Consider the following 20,242-nt stretch of genomic DNA (forward strand, 5'->3'; position numbering starts at 1 on the left):
GCCCCCGTCCCACCAGGGAAACCACCTGAATGTCTCCCCCCCACCCAGAGTCCAGCTCATCTCCCTCGTCCTGTTACACGGGGAGGCTGTTGTGTTTCCACGCATTTGCCTCCACAAAACCCGACACCCAGTGGAGTTCCCTTCCGGGAAACCCAGGGGGGCGGTCTGGAGGAAGCGCACCTCTCTCTGCGTCACAGCAGCCGCCACCCCGCGCTGCTAGAGAGCCCGTAAGAGGCAGCCCGGTCCCCGCGCGGGACCCCGTGGGCGAGGACAGAGACGCCCCTTCCCACGTCCCTAGGGCTCGGGGGTACTTAAGCGCCTGCCCGCGGGGAATGCATGAGCCGAGCTCTAAGGGGCGGGGCTAAGGGGGGGCGAGGAGCGTGTGGGCGTGGCCAGCCTAGGGGCGTGGCCAGGCTCCAGGTGGCCCGGCCCCCCACGGGGACCCACGGGGTTCCCGAGGGGGCGTGGTTTATGGGAGCAGAGTTTCTCCAAAGGGGGCGTGGCCAGCGCCCGGCACCGCTGTAAGGGGGTGGGGCGGGGACGAGGGGGCGGGGCGAGAGCCGGGAGGCCGCCGTCGGAGGCGGGTCCTCGGGGGCGGAGCCAGGTGCAAGGGCTCGGTGACCCACGGGCGCGGCCGGAGAAGGTGGGGCCGGTGGGGGGGAGGGGAGGGCGGGCCTCCACCTTCCCCGGCCCTGCCCCAGCCTCTCGCGAGCTCCGCGGGTCCCGGCCCAGGTGAGTGAGGGGCCCCAGGCACATCCAGGATCAGAGGGATATTGGGGTGGGGAGTCCTCTCTTCTCCAGGTGGGGCCACCGGCCCGCAGGGAGGACCTGGGTGTCGGTCCATGAGCAGCCGCGGACGCAGAAGGGGCGCCGAGTGCCTGATTGGGTCGCTGTGCGTCACGCGTGTCCGTGTACCTGGGCGTACCTGGGAGTGCTCCTCCGAGCGTGTTTCCTGTGCAACGCGAAGAGCCTCCCTGCTCCCACTTTGCCCGAGCAATCTTTTTAAAGTCTCCTTCCCTTGATTGAGGGCTCAGCTCCCATGTCACCCGGTGGGAGAGACCTTCCTGGCTACGTGTTATTTACCGTGGCCGCCGCCTCCAGCCTTCCTTAGCACACCGTCTTCAGTGATTACCCGTGGGCGTTATCGTCTTCGTTCGTTGTGCTCTGTTTATTGGGTGTCTTGCCCACCCGACGGCACAGGGCAGAGCCTTCATCTCATTCATCACTGTGTCTCCCGGGTCTAGAACAGGTTCTGGAACACAGCAAGGTCTCAACCAATCAGTGTTTGCTCAATGTCAAGTTTGGGTACCGGAGTCTGTGTCCATGTGTCTATGTGTAGGCAGGCGGCTGCCCCCCTGCATGTGTGTGCACATATGTGTGCTCTATAGGGCATGAATAACCCCCTTCTTTTCTCCATGCTTGCCCCTACCCCTCTTCCTGATTCTCCCTTCCCCTCTCCCCTGCCCAAATATCCAGAAATTATTCCAAAGGATGAGGGGCAGGAGGATGATTTAGTTGGCCTATGTCTGACCTGTACCCTCTCTGAGCTCCTCCCTCATGCAAACTCCCCTCCACCAAGCTAACCGGAGCGTTGTCAGTGACCCCCCTGCAAGGGTGCTAAAGATGGCACAAAACAGAGGAAGCTGACATTGGGGGACTCAAGACAGAGGCTGGCCTGGCCCAGCTGACAAACAGGAAGTACGCAGGCATCCAGGAGACACACCTGGTGTTCAGGTATGCAGCACCTGGAGCCAGGTCCCTGCCCAGCTCCCCGCCCCTAAAGCCACCTGAGGCAAGTCTGGTAACTCCTCGCTGGCTTCTGGCACTCAAGGCCTTGCTGACTCAGGATGAGAGAATCCTGGTGCTATTTCCCTGTACACCCAGGCAGGCCCAGAACACTGTGGGATGGAGGAAGTGAGAAGCAGACCGCCAGCTTCCTTCCCGTCCAGGGCAGGTTTTCTCCACCAGATGCTGGAGATACACCGGGCCTCGGGCCTGCACAATATCAAGGGAGTCCTAAAATGTCAGAGACCTAAATTTGACCGTAATAATAACAAAGCATATCAGCTTCGGCTCCAAAATGTAAGAATCTGCAAATGCAAAATTGCTGTTTGCTGACATTTCTACAAAATGTCCTTGAAAATGATATTGCATTGGAAGGATTGGAAGGACACCTGGCTAGCTCAGTTGGTAGAGCGTGTGACTCTTGGTTTGCAGGTCGTGAGTTCGAGCTCCATGTTGGGCATAGAGATTACTTAAAACTATAATAACAAATAAAATTTTTTAAAATGGTGTTACATAGGAAAGCCTTGTATGGGTTAGATTTTCTTACAACTTAAGAATTCTTGAGTGTACACATAGATTGCTAAGAAGCTAGAGATTAGTAAAATAAATTTGCTCTGGCCTGGAAGGTTCTTTCACCCACCTGGCTTCGCTCCCTCAAAATTCTCCCAGTTGTTACTGATGAAGACCTCCACGAGCCACCCTATGGAAAATCTTATCTCTACCATTTCATGTCACATCCCTGGCTTTATTTTTCCACTTATCTCTTTCTGATCTATCTACTCCTTCGTCTACTTATTTATTTTCTTTATTGCTGTCTCCCCCACTAGAACAGCAGCTCCCCAAGGGCAGGGATGCCCCTGTTTTGTTCACTGCTGGGCCTCTAGCTCCCAGCAGCACCTGGCACATGGTGGGTCCCCCCTAAATATTAGTTTGAGTGAATTAGTTCATGAAATTTCTATAAAACGCAGCATCATGTCATCTGCATCAAAATTGCATTACATTTGAAAGCAGTGCCTAAGCCCCGGTGGTGCAGCGGTTTAGCGCTGCCTGCAGCCCGGGGTGTGATCCTGGAGACCTGGGATCGAGTCCCACGTCGGGCTCCCTGCATGGAGCCTGCTTCTCCCTCTGCCTGTGTCTCTGCCTCTCTCTTTCTGAATGAATAAATAAATAAATCTTTAAAAAAAAAATGAAAGCAGTGCCTAGGTCTTCTCCCTTTGCAAGGATCCCAGTGAATGCATGAGTGTTTCCATGAGGTCACAGCCAATTCTAAATTAAAGTTTAAATTTTATAGTATGTATAGTATGAATCTAGAACATATATATATATACACATATATATAAACAAAATCTAGTGTGTATTTTTTTTACTATAAGTAACTTGTTTAATTTAGAATATGGTTATATGTTACATGTTAGAATATGTATAGAGAGAGAGAGAGAGAGAGAGAGTTGGCATTTTAAGGTTTGATAGGATGTGGGCTGCAGTCTCCAAAACTAAGAGGAATGTGGAAGGGCTGACCCAGCCACTCAGGAAGCTTAGGAAGCAGCAATAACTATTCCCATTTTACAGATGTGGAAGACTGAGGACTGTTGAAAGTACAGAGTTCAGCCCCTGCACCCTCTGCCCCCAAGAGCTCCATGCAGGTGCCACAGGATGGAGAGGACTTTGCCAGCCAGCCGTGGTACCACGGCCCCCTATCCCGTCAGGTATCTCTGCTTCCTACAGGGCCTCAGCACCATCTGATGGGGAGCCTCTTGCCCTTGACCTGCTGGGAACTTCTGGGTCCAGGATGGGGGACTTAAGGTCTATTGGATGGGGTGGCTGAGGGTCTCGAGACTGTCTTGAAGCTTGGTTGGTACAATGGCGTGTTCCCCAACCCGACTCCTTGGCTTTGCTTGTCTCTCCATCTGGGTCCTAGGCACCTGTGGCCACCAGAGCCCCATATCCCTCTTTTATCACCTTCAGTGATTACTCTTAGACATTATCTTCTTCATTCATGTGTGTTTGTTGTGTGTCTTGCCCATCAGAAGGCGCCGGACAGAGCCTTGGTCTCATTCATCACTGTGTCTCCAGGGTCTAGTTAGGCCCTGGCACACAATAAGGGCTCAATCAGTGTTGAGAACTCTTGGCATCTCCCTCTCAACCCAAATCTCCCCACCCTCCTCTGCAACTCATTTGTCACCCCCAGGAGTCTTGGGACCCTGGGCATCCAATCAAATTGTGAGAGTCAATATTGCTTAGTGGTTAAAATCCCAAACCCTGGAGCCAGACACCCTGGATTCAAATCCCAGCCCTACAACTTACATTCTGTGTGACCTTGGGCAAGGTATTTGACCTATCTGGGCCTCAGTTTCCCCACTCATAAAATGGGGATAATGGTATCTGCTGCCTAACCTTGGTAAAGGATTAAATGAGTTCGTATGTTTTATACCTACAGCAGGGCCTGGCACGTAGTAAAGGCTATATGTGTGTCCACCATATGTATGGTTCACTCCCCAGCCCCCATCACCAACTCCGCTTTGTCTTCCTCTGGTGTTGTGGCCCCCAGCCCCTGTTTTGACACCAGCCACCATGGCTGGCATAAGACTGCTTGAAAATGTTTATAAAGGAAGATTTCCAGGCCACAGTCAGTTTGGAAGGATCCAGTGAATGGTCCTTTATGAAGCCACAAAGCTCAGCGCATTTACTCAGTGTGGATGTTGCATCAGTCAGTGTCAGCTAGCAGCTCTAACAAACATCCCCAAGGTGTCACCAGCCAAACACAACAAATGTTTATGGTCTCGTTCATGTTATAGTACAAGGTGGTTGAGGAGTGGGGAAGGTGGAGCTCCAGAAATAAATCAGGACCCGAGCTCTATCTTGTGGCTTTGCCTTCAACTAGCACTTTGGGAATATCCCCTGACAGATAGGGGACAGAAGCTGTAGGACTGTGCCGGGTCTGGACATTCTGGGCAGCACTTCTGCCCTCCTCCTTTGGCCAGATCGTGTCAGATGATGTCTAACTGCAGGGGAGCCTGGGAAATGTACTCCAGAAGTGTGCCCATGAGAAAATGGGAAATGGTTTGGTGCAAAACCACCCAGTCTCTGGGGTGGCTTTTTTTGGGTGGGGGGATGGAGGTAAGGAATCACTATGAATGGCTCATCTGGGCTCATGGCTAAGTCCTCTACCCCCTGCCCTCCATCCCCAGAAGGCTGAGGCCCTCCTGCAGCAAGATGGGGACTTCCTGGTTCGTGCCTCCAGATCCCGTGGGGGCCACCCAGTGATCTCCTGCCGCTGGCAGGGCTCAGCCTTACACTTCGAGGTGCTCCGTGTGGCCCTCCGTCCCCGTCCAGGCCGGCCCACAGCCCTCTTTCAGCTAGAAGATGAACGTTTCCCAAGCCTGCCCTCCCTAGTTCTCAGCTATGTGACTGGGCAGCGTCCACTGTCCCAAGCCACAGGGGCTGTGGCCTCCAGGCCCGTGATACGACAAGGACCTATTCGACGCAGCTTTAGTGAGGATACCCTCCTAGAGAGCCCAGCTCGGATAGAGCTGCCCAGGTAATCACAGACTCCACCTCTGGTGACACCTGATACCCCTAGAGTTTCTCCACCTGTGCAGTAACTGTTACTGACATTTGGGGCTGGATTGATTGTGGGGGGCTCTCCTGTGCATCATAGGATGTTGAGCAGCACCCCTCGTCTCTAGCTACTAGGTGCCTGTAGAATCCTCTCCCCTCCACCCCCTGGCTGTCACAACCCAAAGATGTCTTCTGATGCTGTCAGTTGTCCCCTGGGGGGGTAGAGCACCCTGGTTGGGGCCACTGCTCCTGAGTGACTAGATAAAGGGTTTTCTGGGCATCGGTGGGGGCTGCCCTGCTCAGGGTGGGACTACACATCTCCCTCATCTCTTTCCCCAGGGCTAGGAAGCGGAGTGACAGTCAGCCCGCAGGTTTGGAGCACATGGGGCTGTCAGGAGAAGACCACTCAGGACCAGGTAAGGGTCTACCAGGACAGCACATGGTCCAGAGGTTGCTCTGCTGCTCACTGCCTGACTGGTATTGCACAGGTGGATTAACCTCTTGGAAAATGGGCTCAATCAGCTTTCAAAACTGTCCTGGTGATTAAGAAATACACAGGAGCTCTGTAGGGGCTTAAAAATGGAGGGTTTAAGATTATTTCCAGAAGTTCTATGTGTTCTGATCACAGCTGACCTCTCAAATAACTCCAGCCACACAGTCTCGTGCCTGCCTCTGGGTCTTTGCACCTGCTCTTCTGGCCATGGGAAAGCCCATTCCCCTAATCTTTTCCTGACTGACTTCTCATTTAACTCGAGTTCTTCAAAGTAGCTGACCCTGGCCATCCTACCTAAAGGAAGGTTCTCCTTGTGCCCTCTCTGCCCCGTCTGCCCTGCCTCCCCTCATTCATCATGAACCCTCACTGCATGCCAGCCGCTGTATGAAGTGCAGAGATACATCACTCAACAAGAAAAATAAAGGTCTCTGGTGGTGCCAACATCCTACTGGAGGAAGATGGACATCGATAATTGAGTTGGCTTGGGAGTAAAATTTAAAAGCAGAACAGAGTCAGGGAGACTGGAATAGGGGGAATGAGAGAATTATAATTTGAAGTAGTAGGACAGGCCACGTGGAGAAAGATTTGAAAGAGGGGAAGGAGGAAATGATGTGAATATCTGGGGGGTGAGAGTGGCCCAGGCAGAAAGAACAGCCTGTGCAAAGGTCCTAGGGCCAAAACAAGAACTTCAGCTGTTCATCAACCAAAAGGATGTGGCTGAACCATCTGGGGCTCAGATTTCAGGGGCTTTTTTTTTTTTTTTTTTTTTTTTTTGGCTACTGTGAAGATTTTGGCCTTTACCCAGAGTACCTAGAACCATGGGAAAGTGTTAAGTCTCTATAAGAAGGTCTATTTTATAGGCTTGGTAAATACAGAGTCTTCCAGAAGCCTGGGTGCAGCTTGAAGTTCTAATAACCACAGGAGTAAACAGGCCACAAACTTAACAAAAGACATCATTTGAGAGTTTGATGAATTCAGTTTCTTGGATGCTTTTGTAGTTTTGTATTTTGAATACTTTTTTCGTTTTTCTTTCTTTTTTTTTTTTTTTTTTTTGAATACTTTTTTTCTGTGTTAGTTTTGTAGTCAGTGCTTACCACCTTCAGGGGGGCAAACACAAGGAATTCAGATTTAAATTGTAGCATTCAGACTACACACAGAAGTGTTAAAGAAAGTTCATTTTAAAACCATTGATAAGTGTGTAGCATTTGTATCAATGAAGCCTTTAGGTTCAAAACCACACCAAAATACCCAGTCATTGACTAGATGTCCGGGAGGACGGTAGCCCATGAAGCCCCCCACCCATCCCATCCAGCTATCTTTTGTGTCTACCCCCTTCACTCTTCTTGTTTGACCCCCAGGAGCCTCACCTGTGCCCACATGTGCCCTCCCTCGGATGGGTAGTGACCCGGTGTTGCTGAAGACGCCAGCTTCTCTGGGGTCTGTTGTTGATGGCCTCAGGGCCTCCGATGGGCAGCTTCATGCCAAGGCACCAAACAAACCACCTCGAACACCCTCACTGGTGCTGCATGATGCATCTGGACGCCCCCCAACATACTGTGAGCTGGTACCCCGAGTGCCCAGTGCCCAAGAAACACCCACTGGCCACAGTGGCCCAGAGACAGAGGCCTCATGGTGGGAAGCCAATGAGGAAGAGGAGGAAGAGGACAGAAGCTTTGCAAGACCAAAGGCCGAGGTCTTTTTCTGCCCCCCTAACAACCTCTTCTGCCTGCTGGGCCCCCAGAATCGGCCCCTGGAACCTAAAGTCCTGAGTACTCTCCGTGACCTCTTCCTGGAGCACCATCCTGGGAGCACAGCCCTCCACCTATTATTGGTGGACTGCCAGGTGGGTCACTCCTCCCCAAACAGGGGCTGAAGCCAGGCCAAGGCACCTCAAGCATATACTTATTCTTTTCAGTTGACCTCCCCACTAACCCTCCTGCCCAGGCTACAGGCCTCCTAGGAGTGACCAAGGCTCAGCGGGGCGCCATGGGGGTCACCTCTGGCCTGGAGCTGCTCACACTTCCCCATGGGCATCGCTTGAGGTTGGAGCTTCTGGAGAGGTGAGCGGGCCACCCGGAATCCCCAGGGTCCTCAAACCTCCCCCCATTCACGGACCCCTAAGGAGGAGGGGAAATGGGCAAAGCTATCCCCCCCCACACACACACACACACATCTCTCACCTCCAAGTTACAAAGCTCCCACTGCCCCCAGGCCCTTGCTCTCTACCTCCGCAGACACGAGGCGCTGGCGCTGGCCGGGGCGCTGGCCGTGCTGGGCTGCTCGGGGCCGCTGGAGGAGCGCGCGGCCACCCTGCGGGGCCTGGTGGAGCTGGCGCTGGCGCTGCGGCCAGGGGCGGCAGGGGACCTGCCTGGACTGGCTGCGGTCATGGGCGCCCTGCTCATGCCCCAGGTGCGTGGGGAGCAGAAATGAGGAGGAAGCCTGAGTGCGGGGCGTGGGGAAGAGGGAAGAGGAAGCATGTTCAGGGCTCCTCCCCCAGGTGTCCCGGCTGGAACGCACGTGGCGCCAGCTCAGGAGGAGCCACACACAGGCCGCGCTGGCCTTCGAGCAGGAGCTGAAGCCGCTGATGCGGGCGCTGGACGAGGGCGCTGGTGAGTGGCATCGCTTGGAGCTGCGCACCCACGTCTAACCAGAATCCTAACCCAGCCCTAGGCCCGCCCTAGGCTCCACCCACTTCGCTCTACGCCCCGCCCTTCGCGCCTGGCTACCCGGCCCCAAGCCTAGGCCCCGCCCCCGCCTGTCCTAGGCTCCGCCCCCGCCCCGGGCCTCGCCCCCGCCCGGTCCCGCCGTGTGCTAGGCTGGAACGTGGGTTTCTGGGCTCCTTTCCCGGGGTCCGCCTCCGCCCAGTCTCCCACCCTCTTCACCCTGGGTCCCATCTTCTGCCCGAGCCTAGCTCTGAGCCCTCGCCCGCACAGGACCCTGCGCCCCGGGCGAGGTGGCGCTGCCGCACGTCGTGCCCGCGGTGCGCCTGCTGGAAGGCCAGGAACTCCCGGGGCCGCTAGACGAGAGCTGCGAGCGGCTGCTGCGCACCCTGCACCGGGCGCGTCTGGTGGCCCGGGACGCGCCCCAGTTCCGTGAGGCAGCGGCCCGGCGCCTGCGAGGTGAGTGCTCCCTCTGCTCCCGGCTGCCAGCGGGTCCCGACTCCCCGAGTCCCCCCCACCCGCTGCATGCTCTAACCCGGTACCCGAAAACCCACCGGGCCAGGGACCGGAGCCTCTGGCCACGCCTCCCAGAGTTCCACCCAGACTGGGACGGCCCGGCCCCCGGGGAGATCTCACCCCAAGTCCGAGTCGCAGCCAACAGTCTTGACAGCAATAGCGCTCTCCACCCCAAAAGGCTTGGCCCCCGGCCCCGGAGCCACGTCCACAAATTCCCACTTCCCCGCTCCCACCTGAAGCGGCCCTGCCCCCGGAGGACCTCGATCCCTCTGACAACGTCTAGCTGTCTCCAAAATGAGTCAGTCCTTCATCCTGGGAGGACAGCCCCCTCCTTGCGCTGAGAGCCAAACCTCCTCCGTGCTGGGTCAGCCCAGCCTCCAGAACCCCCGACCTGGCTTATTCCGCTTTCACCAGCGACCCAGGCACTCCTCTCTCTCCAACATGGCTCAGCGTCCCCCAAAATGTGTCGCGCTGGGCGGCCCAGACTCCAAATCTTCCCCCCCCCCCCCAGGTGGTTCCATCCCCAGGCACAACCCCTAAGGGGACCCCTCAGCCATCAGGCACCTGGAACAGACTGCCCCCACGCACCCTGGCGTAGCATGCTTCCACCGAGCTCCTGGCCACCCCGCCCCAGTCCTGCAGAGCCCCAGAGAGCCCCCTCCCCTCCGATCCCGCCCAGTTGTCCAGAGCTTCGGGGCAGAGTCCTCCAGGGCCCTGTTGGGACAAAGTTCTGAGGGGAGGAGGCAGGTAGAGGATGGGGCCCAGGCAGGATCCTGGCCCCGCCCCCAGCCCACCTGGCACCGCCCCCAGGATTCCAGCCGAACCCGCAGCTGAGGGAGGCCCTGACCACAGGCTTCGTACAGAGGCTCCTCTGGGGAAGCCAAGGCGTGGGGGCGCCACATGCCACCCGTCTGGAGAAGTTCCAAAGAGTCCTCAGTGCCCTTTCGCAGCGCCTGGAGCCAGACGTTTGAAAGCACACCCCCTTCTTCAAGCTGGGACACCCAGACTTTGGGGAACCTCCGGGGCCACCAGACCTTGCCCCAAGCCGTTCATGTAGCCAAAGCAGTGGGAACCCATTCTGCCTCACAGAAGGGAGTGCAGATTTACAAAAACCCATACAGCTCCCCCAAAATGTACATGGATCCTAGGGTGTCTGGAGGCCCCATCCCACCTCCCACCCCCACACACATAACCCACAAATGCAGAACATGAGGCTTTCAAGGGTAGGAGAACCTGCACATCCCTTACTCAGAAGCCAGAGTTCAAATGCTTTTTAAGAGCTCTGTGACTTCCAGCCAATGGCTCAGCCTCTCTGTGCCTTCGACATAAAAACCCACCAGGTTTTATGAGCAAAGCTGTTGTACTTTGTACCGGTTGTCATGGGGGCTTAAAGTTCAGTGTTCAAATGTCAGGTGGAGAATGCCTAGCACACAGGTGCTCAACACTACCTTTTCTCAGTAAAGCTGCAGTAAACACAGAAAGGATGTTCGGGACTTTTCTCCTTATGTCGCAATCACATACAAGCACCACACTCCAGGGAGGTTTTGTCTCATGTGGGCCCAAGTTAACCTCAAGGTCTCCTTCTTCATTCCCTCTGTAGCCAGGAAGGAGGGTGGCATTTGCATATCCAGCCCCAGTAGGTAAATCTAATCACGCGTGGACTCTAAAAGCTTTATAGAATTTTTTATATAAAACAAAATGGCCCTAGCCCAGCGGCAGGAAGAAAAGATCTGAAACACGAGTATGTACATCAATGGTGGAAGGCACAGCGGGTCCATTTGGGATGAGGAGTGGGATGGGGGGCAGCAGGTTACACAGGTCTCAGCTGAAGCCACGGGGGCAGAAATAAAGTGCGTAGGTCCTGGGGCCCCCCGTGGCCCAGAAGCAGCAGCCAACAGCCCCCTTCTTCCCGCCTGTGGCAGGGTTCAGTTGAGCGTGACACGGAGATAGGAGGTGGGCACGTAGCCCTCACCTCCCTGTTTCCGCCTGACCCGGGTCCAGCCGTCGCCTTTGTCCTCTTCCATGAGACTGAGGTCTTCACCCTCGGCCATGGAGATGGTGCCCTCGCTGGACCCTGTCACGGGAGGGGCAGTGGGCTCAGATCTGCTTCGGGTGAGTTTAAACTCAACCTAGCCCAAAAGACCGCCCTCCCCTGAGCAGCTGATGGGACCTACAAGCTGTCCTCACCTTCAAAGTGGTAGATGGCCACACAGTGACCTATGGGGGATGCCGGTTCCTCCTCAAAATCCTCATCAAATTCTGTGTAGATGGGGGCATCCTGACCCTCCTCTGAGAGGGGCTCTTCAGAGCTGATTGGGGAGAGCAAAGCAGGTAAGGACAGGCCTCCTAGGTCCTGGGGACAGACCCTCTCTGGCATCCACACTCACCTCTCCTTGTTATCCTGTGACCCACTGTTGCTGCTGCTGCTGTCTGGTGGGGCGCTGGCTGGGGGGTCTGGAGGCCGGGTGTGGCGGCCCAGGCTGTTCCCCCGGTTGCTCAGGACCCGGCTCTCAGCTTCCGCCAGCCAAGCCTAAGAGGAGGGAGACACACAGTCAATTCCAGGGCAGGATTCTGGGGTCAGCCCCTTCTGGGCCTGGAGGTTTCCTGAGCTCACCCATGCACACCCAAGGCTGTGATGAGAAACAGCTGGAGCACCACCACACCAACACCTCCCTGCCCCCACCCCCCCAGGAAGTGACTCAGCCAGGCCCGCTGGCCCCCACCCCTCCCCAGGGTCTTCCCTGACCTCATACTTCTGCACTTCCAATTTCAGCCGTTCAATGTTGTTCAGGGTTTCTGTGATCCGGGGCTCCAAGCTGGCAGGGTCCCCCATCTGGGGTGTCTTCTCATAGACATCCTTCATTTTCTTCAGGGCTTCTCTAGGATGACACAGACAGATTAGAAGGAACAGTCCCATATGATCTAACAAGCAAAAAAAATACACGCTTTGCTTCAATGAGCCAATAGCAAGAGAAGACAGTTGGTAAATCTCAAACACTAGTGCTTCACCACCTGGGTTCAAATCCTTGGGCATTTCCTTGTCTGTGAGCCTGGGTTAAGTTACTGAACCTCTGTCTCAGTATGCAAATCTGGAAAATGGGGATAATGCATCATTAATCCCACTCATGTGAGTGGTTGCAAAGATTAGAACAGTGCCTTTTTTTATTCAGATACATATTGACTACCTACTGCATACCAGGCACTGTTCCAGGCATCAGAAATACAGCCCTGAACAAGAAAATCAGGATTCGGCCCCAGCTCACAGTCTCAGAATTTGGGGATGCCAGTGAATCTATGTAAAGGATCTCAAATAGTGTATGGCATACAGTAAGCACTCTATAAATGCTCAGTACTATCATTAGTCCCTGGTCCCTGTTTCCTCCAAGCCTATGTAGGCAATAGCAGTAACAAGCGTAAACCTTGGCATTTGTCCAACCTGGGTTCAACTTCTCTCCAGTCTTAATACCAGATCCGTGCCACAGATGAGGAAACAAACACAGTGAGGTGCAACAACTAGAATTCAAGGCCAGTCCTGACTCCAAAGGATCCCCCTTCACCCCTACGTCATAAAGACTCTGTAACTACAAAGTTCCAAGTGGAACTTTACACCAATAAAAGTTTCGTACAAGAGGTTCAATGCAATGGCAAAATATAACTTGGCTGCCCGTCCACAAGTGGCCAGCGTCATTCCCATTATGTAAGAGGACTGGGAAGACGATCTCGTTGCTTGGAAGGAGTGAGTACAGCTTTTCCTTTTTTAATCTGGCAGGTTTTTTTATTGTTGATGTTTTAAGTGTTTGAGTTAGTAGATAACCATGATTTTTTTTTTTTTTTTTTTAGCCAATTACTGTAGTAAAAGAATAATAGATGTCTTTACATTGAACCATCTTTGCATTACTGGGATAACACCCAATTGATCATGACTTGTCTTCAAAAAATATTCTGTTTTTCTTATGGTAAAATACACATAACACGAGAAAGCCCCCACTCGAACCATTTTTAAGTGTACGATTCCACAGCCATTAAGTATATCCACACTGTTGTGCGACCATCTCCACCACGTGCAATATTATTTTTAAAATATATCATTGGATTTGTCTGGCTAGGATTCTCCATCTAAGATCCTAAGTGAAATAAAATGAGTCCAGAATTTGAATTTCTTGAATTCTTGCTAAATGATAGGGGAATTGATTCCACCAGCCTCCTAAGTGAGCTGACACCTTTTCACTCTTTTTTTTTTTGTTTGCTGGAATGAATGGTTTAAGTGTGGTAGGAATCACCTATAAAACCACTGGGCTTGGGGCTTGTTAGGGAGAGTCTGGAGTACCATTTCAGTACAGTTCATTTATTATTTTATTTTGTTCCTTGCCTGCCTGCCCCAAACCTTACCTCTGGTCGACCTCCTTCTGCAGCTCACGATTCCGTTCTTCCAGGTGCTGCTGAAGTCGCTTTCTCTGCTGCTCTGGGGGCAAGTGGCTGAAATCCTCCGTCACCACTGTCTGCAAGGTGGCAAGAGGACTGAGTTCGGGGGGATTGGGGATTCTCAGCTTCTATGCTCTAAGACACTGCTATGACATACCAAGTCCACCTTCCTCCCCACCCAAGGTTCTTTGGGGGCAAGGCCATGCACAGAGCAAAGCAGGTCCAGGTCTGGCAACCGGAGGAGGGGGGCCCAGCCGGCTGCAGGAAGCGAGCCCAGGGTACCACCACCCAGCCACTGGGTGGGCTGGGGCCGCCCCCTCCTACTCCCCTGGAGGCCTCACTTACCCCACGGCTGCCTCGAAGGCTGCGGAAGGATGCTAGCCGCGGTTTGACCGACTTACTGATCTCACTCAGTATGGCCAAGGGGTCGAGGCCGGAGCGAGGGGATGGGGGTCCGTTAGGCAATGCCGAGGGCAGGGGGCCCCCCAGGGGGGAGAGGGGTGGGGGGCGTGGCTACCGGCGGGGGCAGGGGAGGGGGTGGGTCACAAGGGGTTGGAGGATGTAGAGAACGAGGATGGACGGACGGACGGACATAATAAAGAAAAAAGAAAAAACAAAATGGAGAAAAGAAAAGAAAAAAAACGGTAAGAAAACCACAACTCAAGATGCACAATCACACACAGAAAATGCATGCAAAGAGCAACACAAAAATCTGGGAGGTGGTGGGGAGGGCATTAGACTGTGAGCCGGAAGGCCAGACCCCTCCCTACCCCCTTATGTTATCCCTTCCTTGAATTCTATGTCCAGTACCTAGCATGGGGCTGGAGGGGAGCAGGGGCAGGGAGGCCCCGGGTTCTGTCCACCCAGCTTTCTGAGCTCACAGTCTAGAAAATACAGGGAGATGCATGCGGGAATCAAGGTCTCAGATGGGTATATGGCTACAGAGGTCAAAGGCAAGCTGAGAGAAAGGTAGAAGGCATGAAATATCAGAAGGGTTACAGGTGGGGTTTAAGCTGGGGGAGTCTGTTGTACAAACTGAGGGGAGGTATCAAATTATATGTCAAGAGGGATCAAGAATATATAACAGGGCTCATGAGAAATAAACTAAGGGTGGGGGGTGAGGGTCTAAGGTATAAAACAGGTATGTGCTTGACATTACAAGCCAAAATCCCAAGAAAAAACAGCCTGAGGGTCAGGGGCCCAAGGACCCACTGGCAGGATGGAGACTCAAGGGGAGTCCCTAGGACAAGTCCCTCAAGCCCTCATCCAGCCCTGAATCCCAGAAGCAGGTCTTCTCCCAGCATCCCGAGAAGCAGCAGACAGACGCCACGGGCCCCCTCCCTGCACCCCCCCTCAGCCTTGGGGGACTCCCAGGCCGATCACCCGGCCGCCTCCCTTCCCTCCAGCCTGGGCCAGCAGCCAAGAGGCAAATTCCTGCCCGGGACTCAGCGTCCCAGCGGCTGGGGCTGACTCAGTGGGGGCCCCCCTGTCCCCACTCACACTCCCCTTCCCAAGGGCCCCGGCCCCCACCTTGTTCTTCTTGCCGAAGGGCCAGCGCTTGGCACGGCTGCGGCCCGGGCCTCGGAGCTCAGGCCGTCCATCGGAGGGGGTGCCCAGGCTGCTGTCTGAGGGCACGCGGTTCATGGGCTGGCTGAAGTCTTCAAATTCCACGTCACCAGGGCGGGCAAAGCCTGACTTGTGCAGCTCGATCAGGACCTGGGAGTCCTGCAGGAGGGAGCAGGGGCAAGCAGTCAGGGGCAAGACCAGATGCCTAGCCTCTGGGGTCCTTCAACTTCCCACCTGTCAGCCCACTCGCCCAGGACCAGATACACACGTTCTTGGCATCTACAGCATCTGCGGCCACCTTCATGCCCTCCAGACACTTGGCGATGATGGGCACCACCTGCAGCTCAGCCTCGGACAGGAGCCCATACCCGGCCCCCAGGTGGGTGGCCCGCCGCTCATCCATGTCCTGCAGCTTCTGCAGAGACAGAGGCAGGGGCGCTAATGGGACCAGCAGCAGCGATTCAATCCGCAAACACGATGGGGTGCCACACTGGCCCCAGCCCCAAGCCCAGTCTGGTGGGGAAAACACAAAATCGAAGAGACGTCCAGCCCGGGGTGGCCAGAGGAGATCTAAGAGGGGAGTTTGAGGAGCACCAGCCTCGCCTAGGGAGTCAGGAAAGGATTCTCAAAGGAGGTGACCACGAAGCCAGGGCTTTGAACCCACCGAGAGCACACCCAACATAGATATTGTCAGTCCCAGGTGGAGGAGAGCAAGAGACTAAAGATGAAGACAGGAAATTTGAGGCCTTTCAGAGGGACTGTTAGAGATGGGGCTTAGAAGAATGAATAGGAGTTTCAGAAAAAAAGAAAGACATCCTGGCAGAAAGAGTTAGAGACAGAGCTCACTGCTGTTTTTAATTCCCTTCCAATTTAGAGATCGGGACATTGCAGCTAAGGTTTTGACAAATGTGTAAGAGTCGGGTAACTGTATTTTTCAGGAGGGTAGGCTGGGGGCTTAGAACACTCACATCAAAAATCTGGGGCATCTGGGAAAAATAGAAGTGGGCCTGGTCTCGGTTGAAGCGCTGGAGCTGGGCTGCATACTCATTTTTGCTCTCCTCTGCCATGTGACTTCGAAGGTGGGCTTGTTGCTTGGCCTGAGGAATATCGAGGCAGGGGTCACGGCCAGGTTCTGCACCCACCCCCCAACCAGACCTCCAAACCATCCCAGACCCCACAGGTACCTTCTCCACATCAGCCTTGGTGGCATTAATATCCTGATCGAGTCGCTCAGCGGTCTGGGCTGCCTTTTCAGCCTCCCGGCAGTCCCGTTCAAACTTGCGCTTACTCTGCCGGGGACAGAACCAGAAGGAGGAAGTAGGTGAGAAATCAAGGTTTCAGAGACTGGTGGGACATCACCCAGCAAATGCAGGGCAACGGGCATGCTGGGAACCCATGGGACAGAGGGGCCCCAGGCCAGACAATGCAGGCAGTTCCATGGATCAGCAAACCCTCAGCCAGCTCCTTAGGGCCAGAGGTACCCATCTCCACGCCCCCAGACTCACATTCTCCAGCTGTTTGAAGCCACTTTCCAGCTGCTGCTGAGCCCGACGGCCTTCCTGAAAGTGCTGTGCAAAACGGAGATGGTTAGGCTCACCTGGGTCGAGGTAGCAGTCCTCAAGACCCAGAGAGGGGATCCCTCACCATCTTTCTCTCCTGTTTCATCTCCTGTGAGTACTTGGCCAGCTCGAGACACACACGGACGCTGAGGTTCTCAGCCACCAGCTCGCGCTGGCCCGCAAAGTCATTCACCTCCTGGAGAATCTGCACAAAGGACTGCTGCTGGCTGAACCTAGGGTAAGATGGGCAGAGGCAGCAAGCCAGGGTCAGGAGGCCACCCCCGCCACCCAGGGAAGCCAGATGCCCTAGGATCCACCTCCATATGGGAACGGGAAAGCCCCAACACATTCCTCCTGGAAGCAATCATAAATTCTGGTTCATATCCCTTACCCCAAACCCTTCAGTGGGATGCATTTTGGAACTCAGAACTTTTCAGGTTCAGAAAGGGGATATAATGCTTATACCATCTTTTATGCAGCACCCCAGTGGGGTCAGGGGCAGCATCCTGAATCAAACACCATAAATATTTTTGCAGCAAGAGATATTACTATTCACAGTAAGAAGAATAAAAACCAAGGACGTGATGAACGTGAAGTCAGGTCAGAGGCTGCTGCCACACAAGCTACCAAAACAATTTTTTCACTTCTAGAGCTCTTTGGATTCGGGAACTGGGGATGTGGCAAAAAGCGAAATGCTCCTATGGTGGACTAACTATGGGCTAGGCACTGCTTCAGTGCAAGATCTGTTATTCTCTGCATGAGCCGTACAAGATCATCATCATCATCCCGTTTCACAGGTGAGGAAAACAGGCACAAAACATAAATCAATGACCCAGAGTCACTTGTTGAGTGAGTGCTGGAGCCCCGCTCAATAGAAGAGGCAAATGGAAAACTCAAGTCAATTGCCCAGAGTCGTAGGGCTGGAAAATAACGGGATTTCGATTCCAGCACAGGTGATCCAGGTTCTCCATCCATGCTCATTCCTCTGGGTGGGAAATGAAGCAAAAGGTGAGGGCCTTACCGCCTAGCTGGGGGAGAGGAAGTAAGACCAACACACGCTCCCCAGGCGCCCCCAAATCTAGCCTGGCAATTCCTCTCCATCCTTACTTGGATTCTGGGTCATCCTTGGCAGGTCTCTTGGGCAGGTATTTTTTCACCAGGCTCCTAATGGAGAGAGGCAGAAAGGCTGAGCCCCCAGCCCTCCAACAGCTTCCCCAAGCCCCAGGCCGGTCCCCCCTAGGGTCTCACCTCAGTTGCTTTGCATAAGCCTGCTCCACCTCGGTCCGCTCTTTCACGAATTTCACATATCTGTCCAACAGGTCCAGGCCCCACTGCGTGTGACGCTCGAGCACCTCAAACTGATCCTGGAAGCGGGCGGAGGATTCGGGATCGTGACGTCGGGACCCCACCGCCCGCACACCAGGCGCCTGAGAAGCCTCAGGGCTCGGAGCTAGGAGAAGGTGTGGCTTCCCGGCCCCGCCCCGGCGCGGCGCGGGGGGAGGCAGGAAACCGGCGGGAACCCCCTCCCCTTCCCGGGAAGGGCCAGGGAACAGGGGCGGGGCCCCGGCCGGACTACGGGGTCCCGGCCTCCAGACCGCCAAGAGGGGTGTGGAATGGGGCAGGGCCACTCCCCCCTGCCCCGGCTCCCCTAATCCCCCCTCCCAAGATTCCGGAAAATCCGGCCGGCCCGGCGTGAGTCAGGACCAGAGGGGCAGGATTCGCCGCAGCTCGGGGGGCCCCAGAATGTCCAGGGGCCAGGCACCATGTTCCCCGGGTCGCCATGCTTCCCGGGGTCCCCCGCACACACGTGACTCCGTTTCCCCCACTGACCCCACTGCACCTCCGAAAGAAATTCCAGAGTTGTGGGGGAAGGAATCTGGTTACCCCCTCTGCATCCAGGAACCCAGGGATGCCACCGCCCCCATAAAAAGGAGGGGTCAGAGGTCCTGGCTAGAATAAGGGGAAATTTCTGGGGCTTCCAGAGCAGAGGTCAGAAGCAGCCTGGGGGCGGCCCCTCCCAGTGCCTGGGGCGGGATGGGGGAGGGGGCTGCGAGGCCAAGCCTCGCAGCCCCCTCCCCCCTAGCGCGACCCAAGCCCCAAGGTGTTGATTGGAGCCTCCGAAAGGCGGTCAGAACTTCCAGGTCCCACGTGGGCTTGGAAGTGGCCACAGGGTCCCCTCCCCCGCCCAAGCCGGACAGGCGGGCTGCGGGCAGGGACCCAGGGGCCGTAAGATAAGCCGCCGGCCCAGCCAGGGTGCTCAAAATAGGTGACCTCGCCCGGCCGCCCCGGCCTGGTCCCAGGACTCCTGCCCTCCTCACTCGGAACCCCGCGCTCAGTTTCCCGACTCGGCGGCTGCAAGGTCGCCCTTCGCCCCGGGCGTCCTGAAACGCCCTGGGCAACTCCGAGGGAGGGCGGAAAGCGGGGACTCCGGGGGTCTCCGAAGGGGAAAGCGCCGAGCCCCCGCTAAGGTCGTGCAGGAGCAAAGGAGGGGGGGTCTGAACTCCAGAAAAGGAGAAACTTGGAAGCCGGGCCGATCGGACTCACCCACAGCTCGGTGCCCCAATCCATGCTGCTCCCGCCGAAGCCGCCGCCGCCGCCGCGCCCGGTCCCCGCCGCCCGCCGCCCGCCGCCCGCCGCCGGGAGACTCAGCCTGGAGCGGCGCGCCCGGCCCAGCCCGCCAGGCCCCGCCCCCCCAGGCCCGGCCCCGCCCCCGCAGGCCCTGCCACGCCCCCATCTGCGCGGAGGCCCGAACAGCGCCCTAAAGGCGGGACCCCCGAGGAGGCGGGGCCCAACGGACGCCCCGCCCCCTCTTAAAGGAAAGTTGCCACTAGACGCCAGTGGACCGACCCCTTAAAGGACCCCCATCCATTTCCCAAATCCCCCGGACCCCTCTTATCCTCCCCACCCCTAAGTCGCCTGGGACTGTTGTTTTCTCTTTCCTTCAACCATTCCTTAGAGGACCAAGACATTAAAACCCCAACCCGAGAGGTCCTTCCCCCACCACCAGCCACCCCTTCCCGCACCGCCCCCCCCCGCACCCCCCCCCCCCCGCCGTCGCTGGGAGAACCTGAGGTCACCCCGCTCTTGCGGGCCGGCCCGGCTCCAGACATCTATGCTCGGCCCACTAATGGTCTGGTTCCCTCCGGCCACAGGGCGGATGGGAGGACTTCGATCCTGCCCAGAACGCGTGCCTCCGCCAAGGCCCGGTCCATTAGCACCCCCACCGCATCCTGCCTTCTCCCTCCTCCCGAAGTCTGCGCCGGGAAACTGAGGACGGGCTGTCCTTGGGGCACCGGGCCCAGGTCTTTCCTCGGTCCTCATCCAGTTCGCGCTTCCACCTGCCCATTTTCCAGGCGCATCCGTTTAGACCCAATCAGGTTTCACTGTCCAGACCCCGGTTCCGACTCCACCTCTCCCTCCAGACACTCGGGCCCTGGGGGCACAGAAGTCTGTCACTTCCCTCATAAATGCCTGTTCACACCTCATTAATCTCCTTAAGGCACTGAGATGAAAGAGTAGAGAACCCTGCAGCTCCCACCCTCATCCTCTCCTGCCTTTAGTCCTTAGTGCCAACGGAGGTGACAGACGCCCCGGAGCCCCTGGGGCACAAGTTAGGCCCCAAGCCTCTGGGCTTCCAGGAGGGGAGCCCCAGGAGCCCAGGGGACGTCAGCCTGAAATCCTGG

The 20,242-nt window shown here is 56.0% G+C and overlaps 2 protein-coding genes across 7 annotated transcripts; one reads left to right on the forward strand and one right to left on the reverse strand.

Annotated features, from left to right (window-relative positions):
• The first annotated feature begins 611 nt into the window (after positions 1-611).
• On the forward strand, positions 612-13,168 carry SH2D3A (SH2 domain containing 3A). Of its 4 annotated transcripts, none has more exons than XM_072787569.1 (10): positions 612-732; positions 3,355-3,491; positions 4,974-5,323; positions 5,683-5,759; positions 7,195-7,679; positions 7,781-7,896; positions 8,071-8,245; positions 8,334-8,445; positions 8,770-8,955; positions 12,470-13,168. In XM_072787569.1, the coding sequence occupies exons 2-10, from the start codon at positions 3,423-3,425 to the stop codon at positions 12,496-12,498; spliced, it is 1,599 nt and encodes a 532-aa protein (XP_072643670.1). In that variant the 5' UTR covers positions 612-732; positions 3,355-3,422; the 3' UTR covers positions 12,499-13,168. The 4 variants fall into 4 exon arrangements, with proteins under 4 accessions (XP_072643670.1, XP_072643667.1, XP_072643666.1 ...); XM_072787566.1 differs by lacking the exon at positions 12,470-13,168 and adding an exon at positions 9,823-10,493; XM_072787565.1 differs by lacking the exon at positions 12,470-13,168 and adding an exon at positions 9,831-10,493.
• Positions 10,679-19,989, reverse strand: TRIP10 (thyroid hormone receptor interactor 10). 3 transcript variants are annotated; one of them, XM_072787564.1, is made up of 15 exons: positions 19,627-19,989; positions 17,808-17,923; positions 17,667-17,723; positions 16,645-16,792; positions 16,506-16,568; positions 16,185-16,289; positions 15,969-16,097; positions 15,269-15,415; positions 14,965-15,159; positions 13,780-13,947; positions 13,402-13,511; positions 11,759-11,891; positions 11,400-11,542; positions 11,200-11,321; positions 10,679-11,086 (listed from the first exon to the last, which is right to left on the reverse strand). In XM_072787564.1, exons 4-15 carry the CDS (start codon positions 16,663-16,665, stop codon positions 10,938-10,940), a joined length of 1,485 nt encoding a protein of 494 aa, XP_072643665.1. In that variant the 5' UTR covers positions 16,666-16,792; positions 17,667-17,723; positions 17,808-17,923; positions 19,627-19,989; the 3' UTR covers positions 10,679-10,937. The 3 variants fall into 3 exon arrangements, with proteins under 3 accessions (XP_072643665.1, XP_072643663.1, XP_072643664.1); XM_072787562.1 differs by lacking the exon at positions 19,627-19,989 and adding an exon at positions 19,104-19,207; XM_072787563.1 differs by lacking the exons at positions 13,780-13,947; positions 19,627-19,989 and adding an exon at positions 19,104-19,207.
• Between the last annotated feature and the right edge of the window lie 253 nt (positions 19,990-20,242).

This window comes from Canis lupus, chromosome 19, assembly GCF_048164855.1.
Source record: "Canis lupus baileyi chromosome 19, mCanLup2.hap1, whole genome shotgun sequence".
Taxonomy (NCBI): domain Eukaryota; kingdom Metazoa; phylum Chordata; class Mammalia; order Carnivora; family Canidae; genus Canis; species Canis lupus.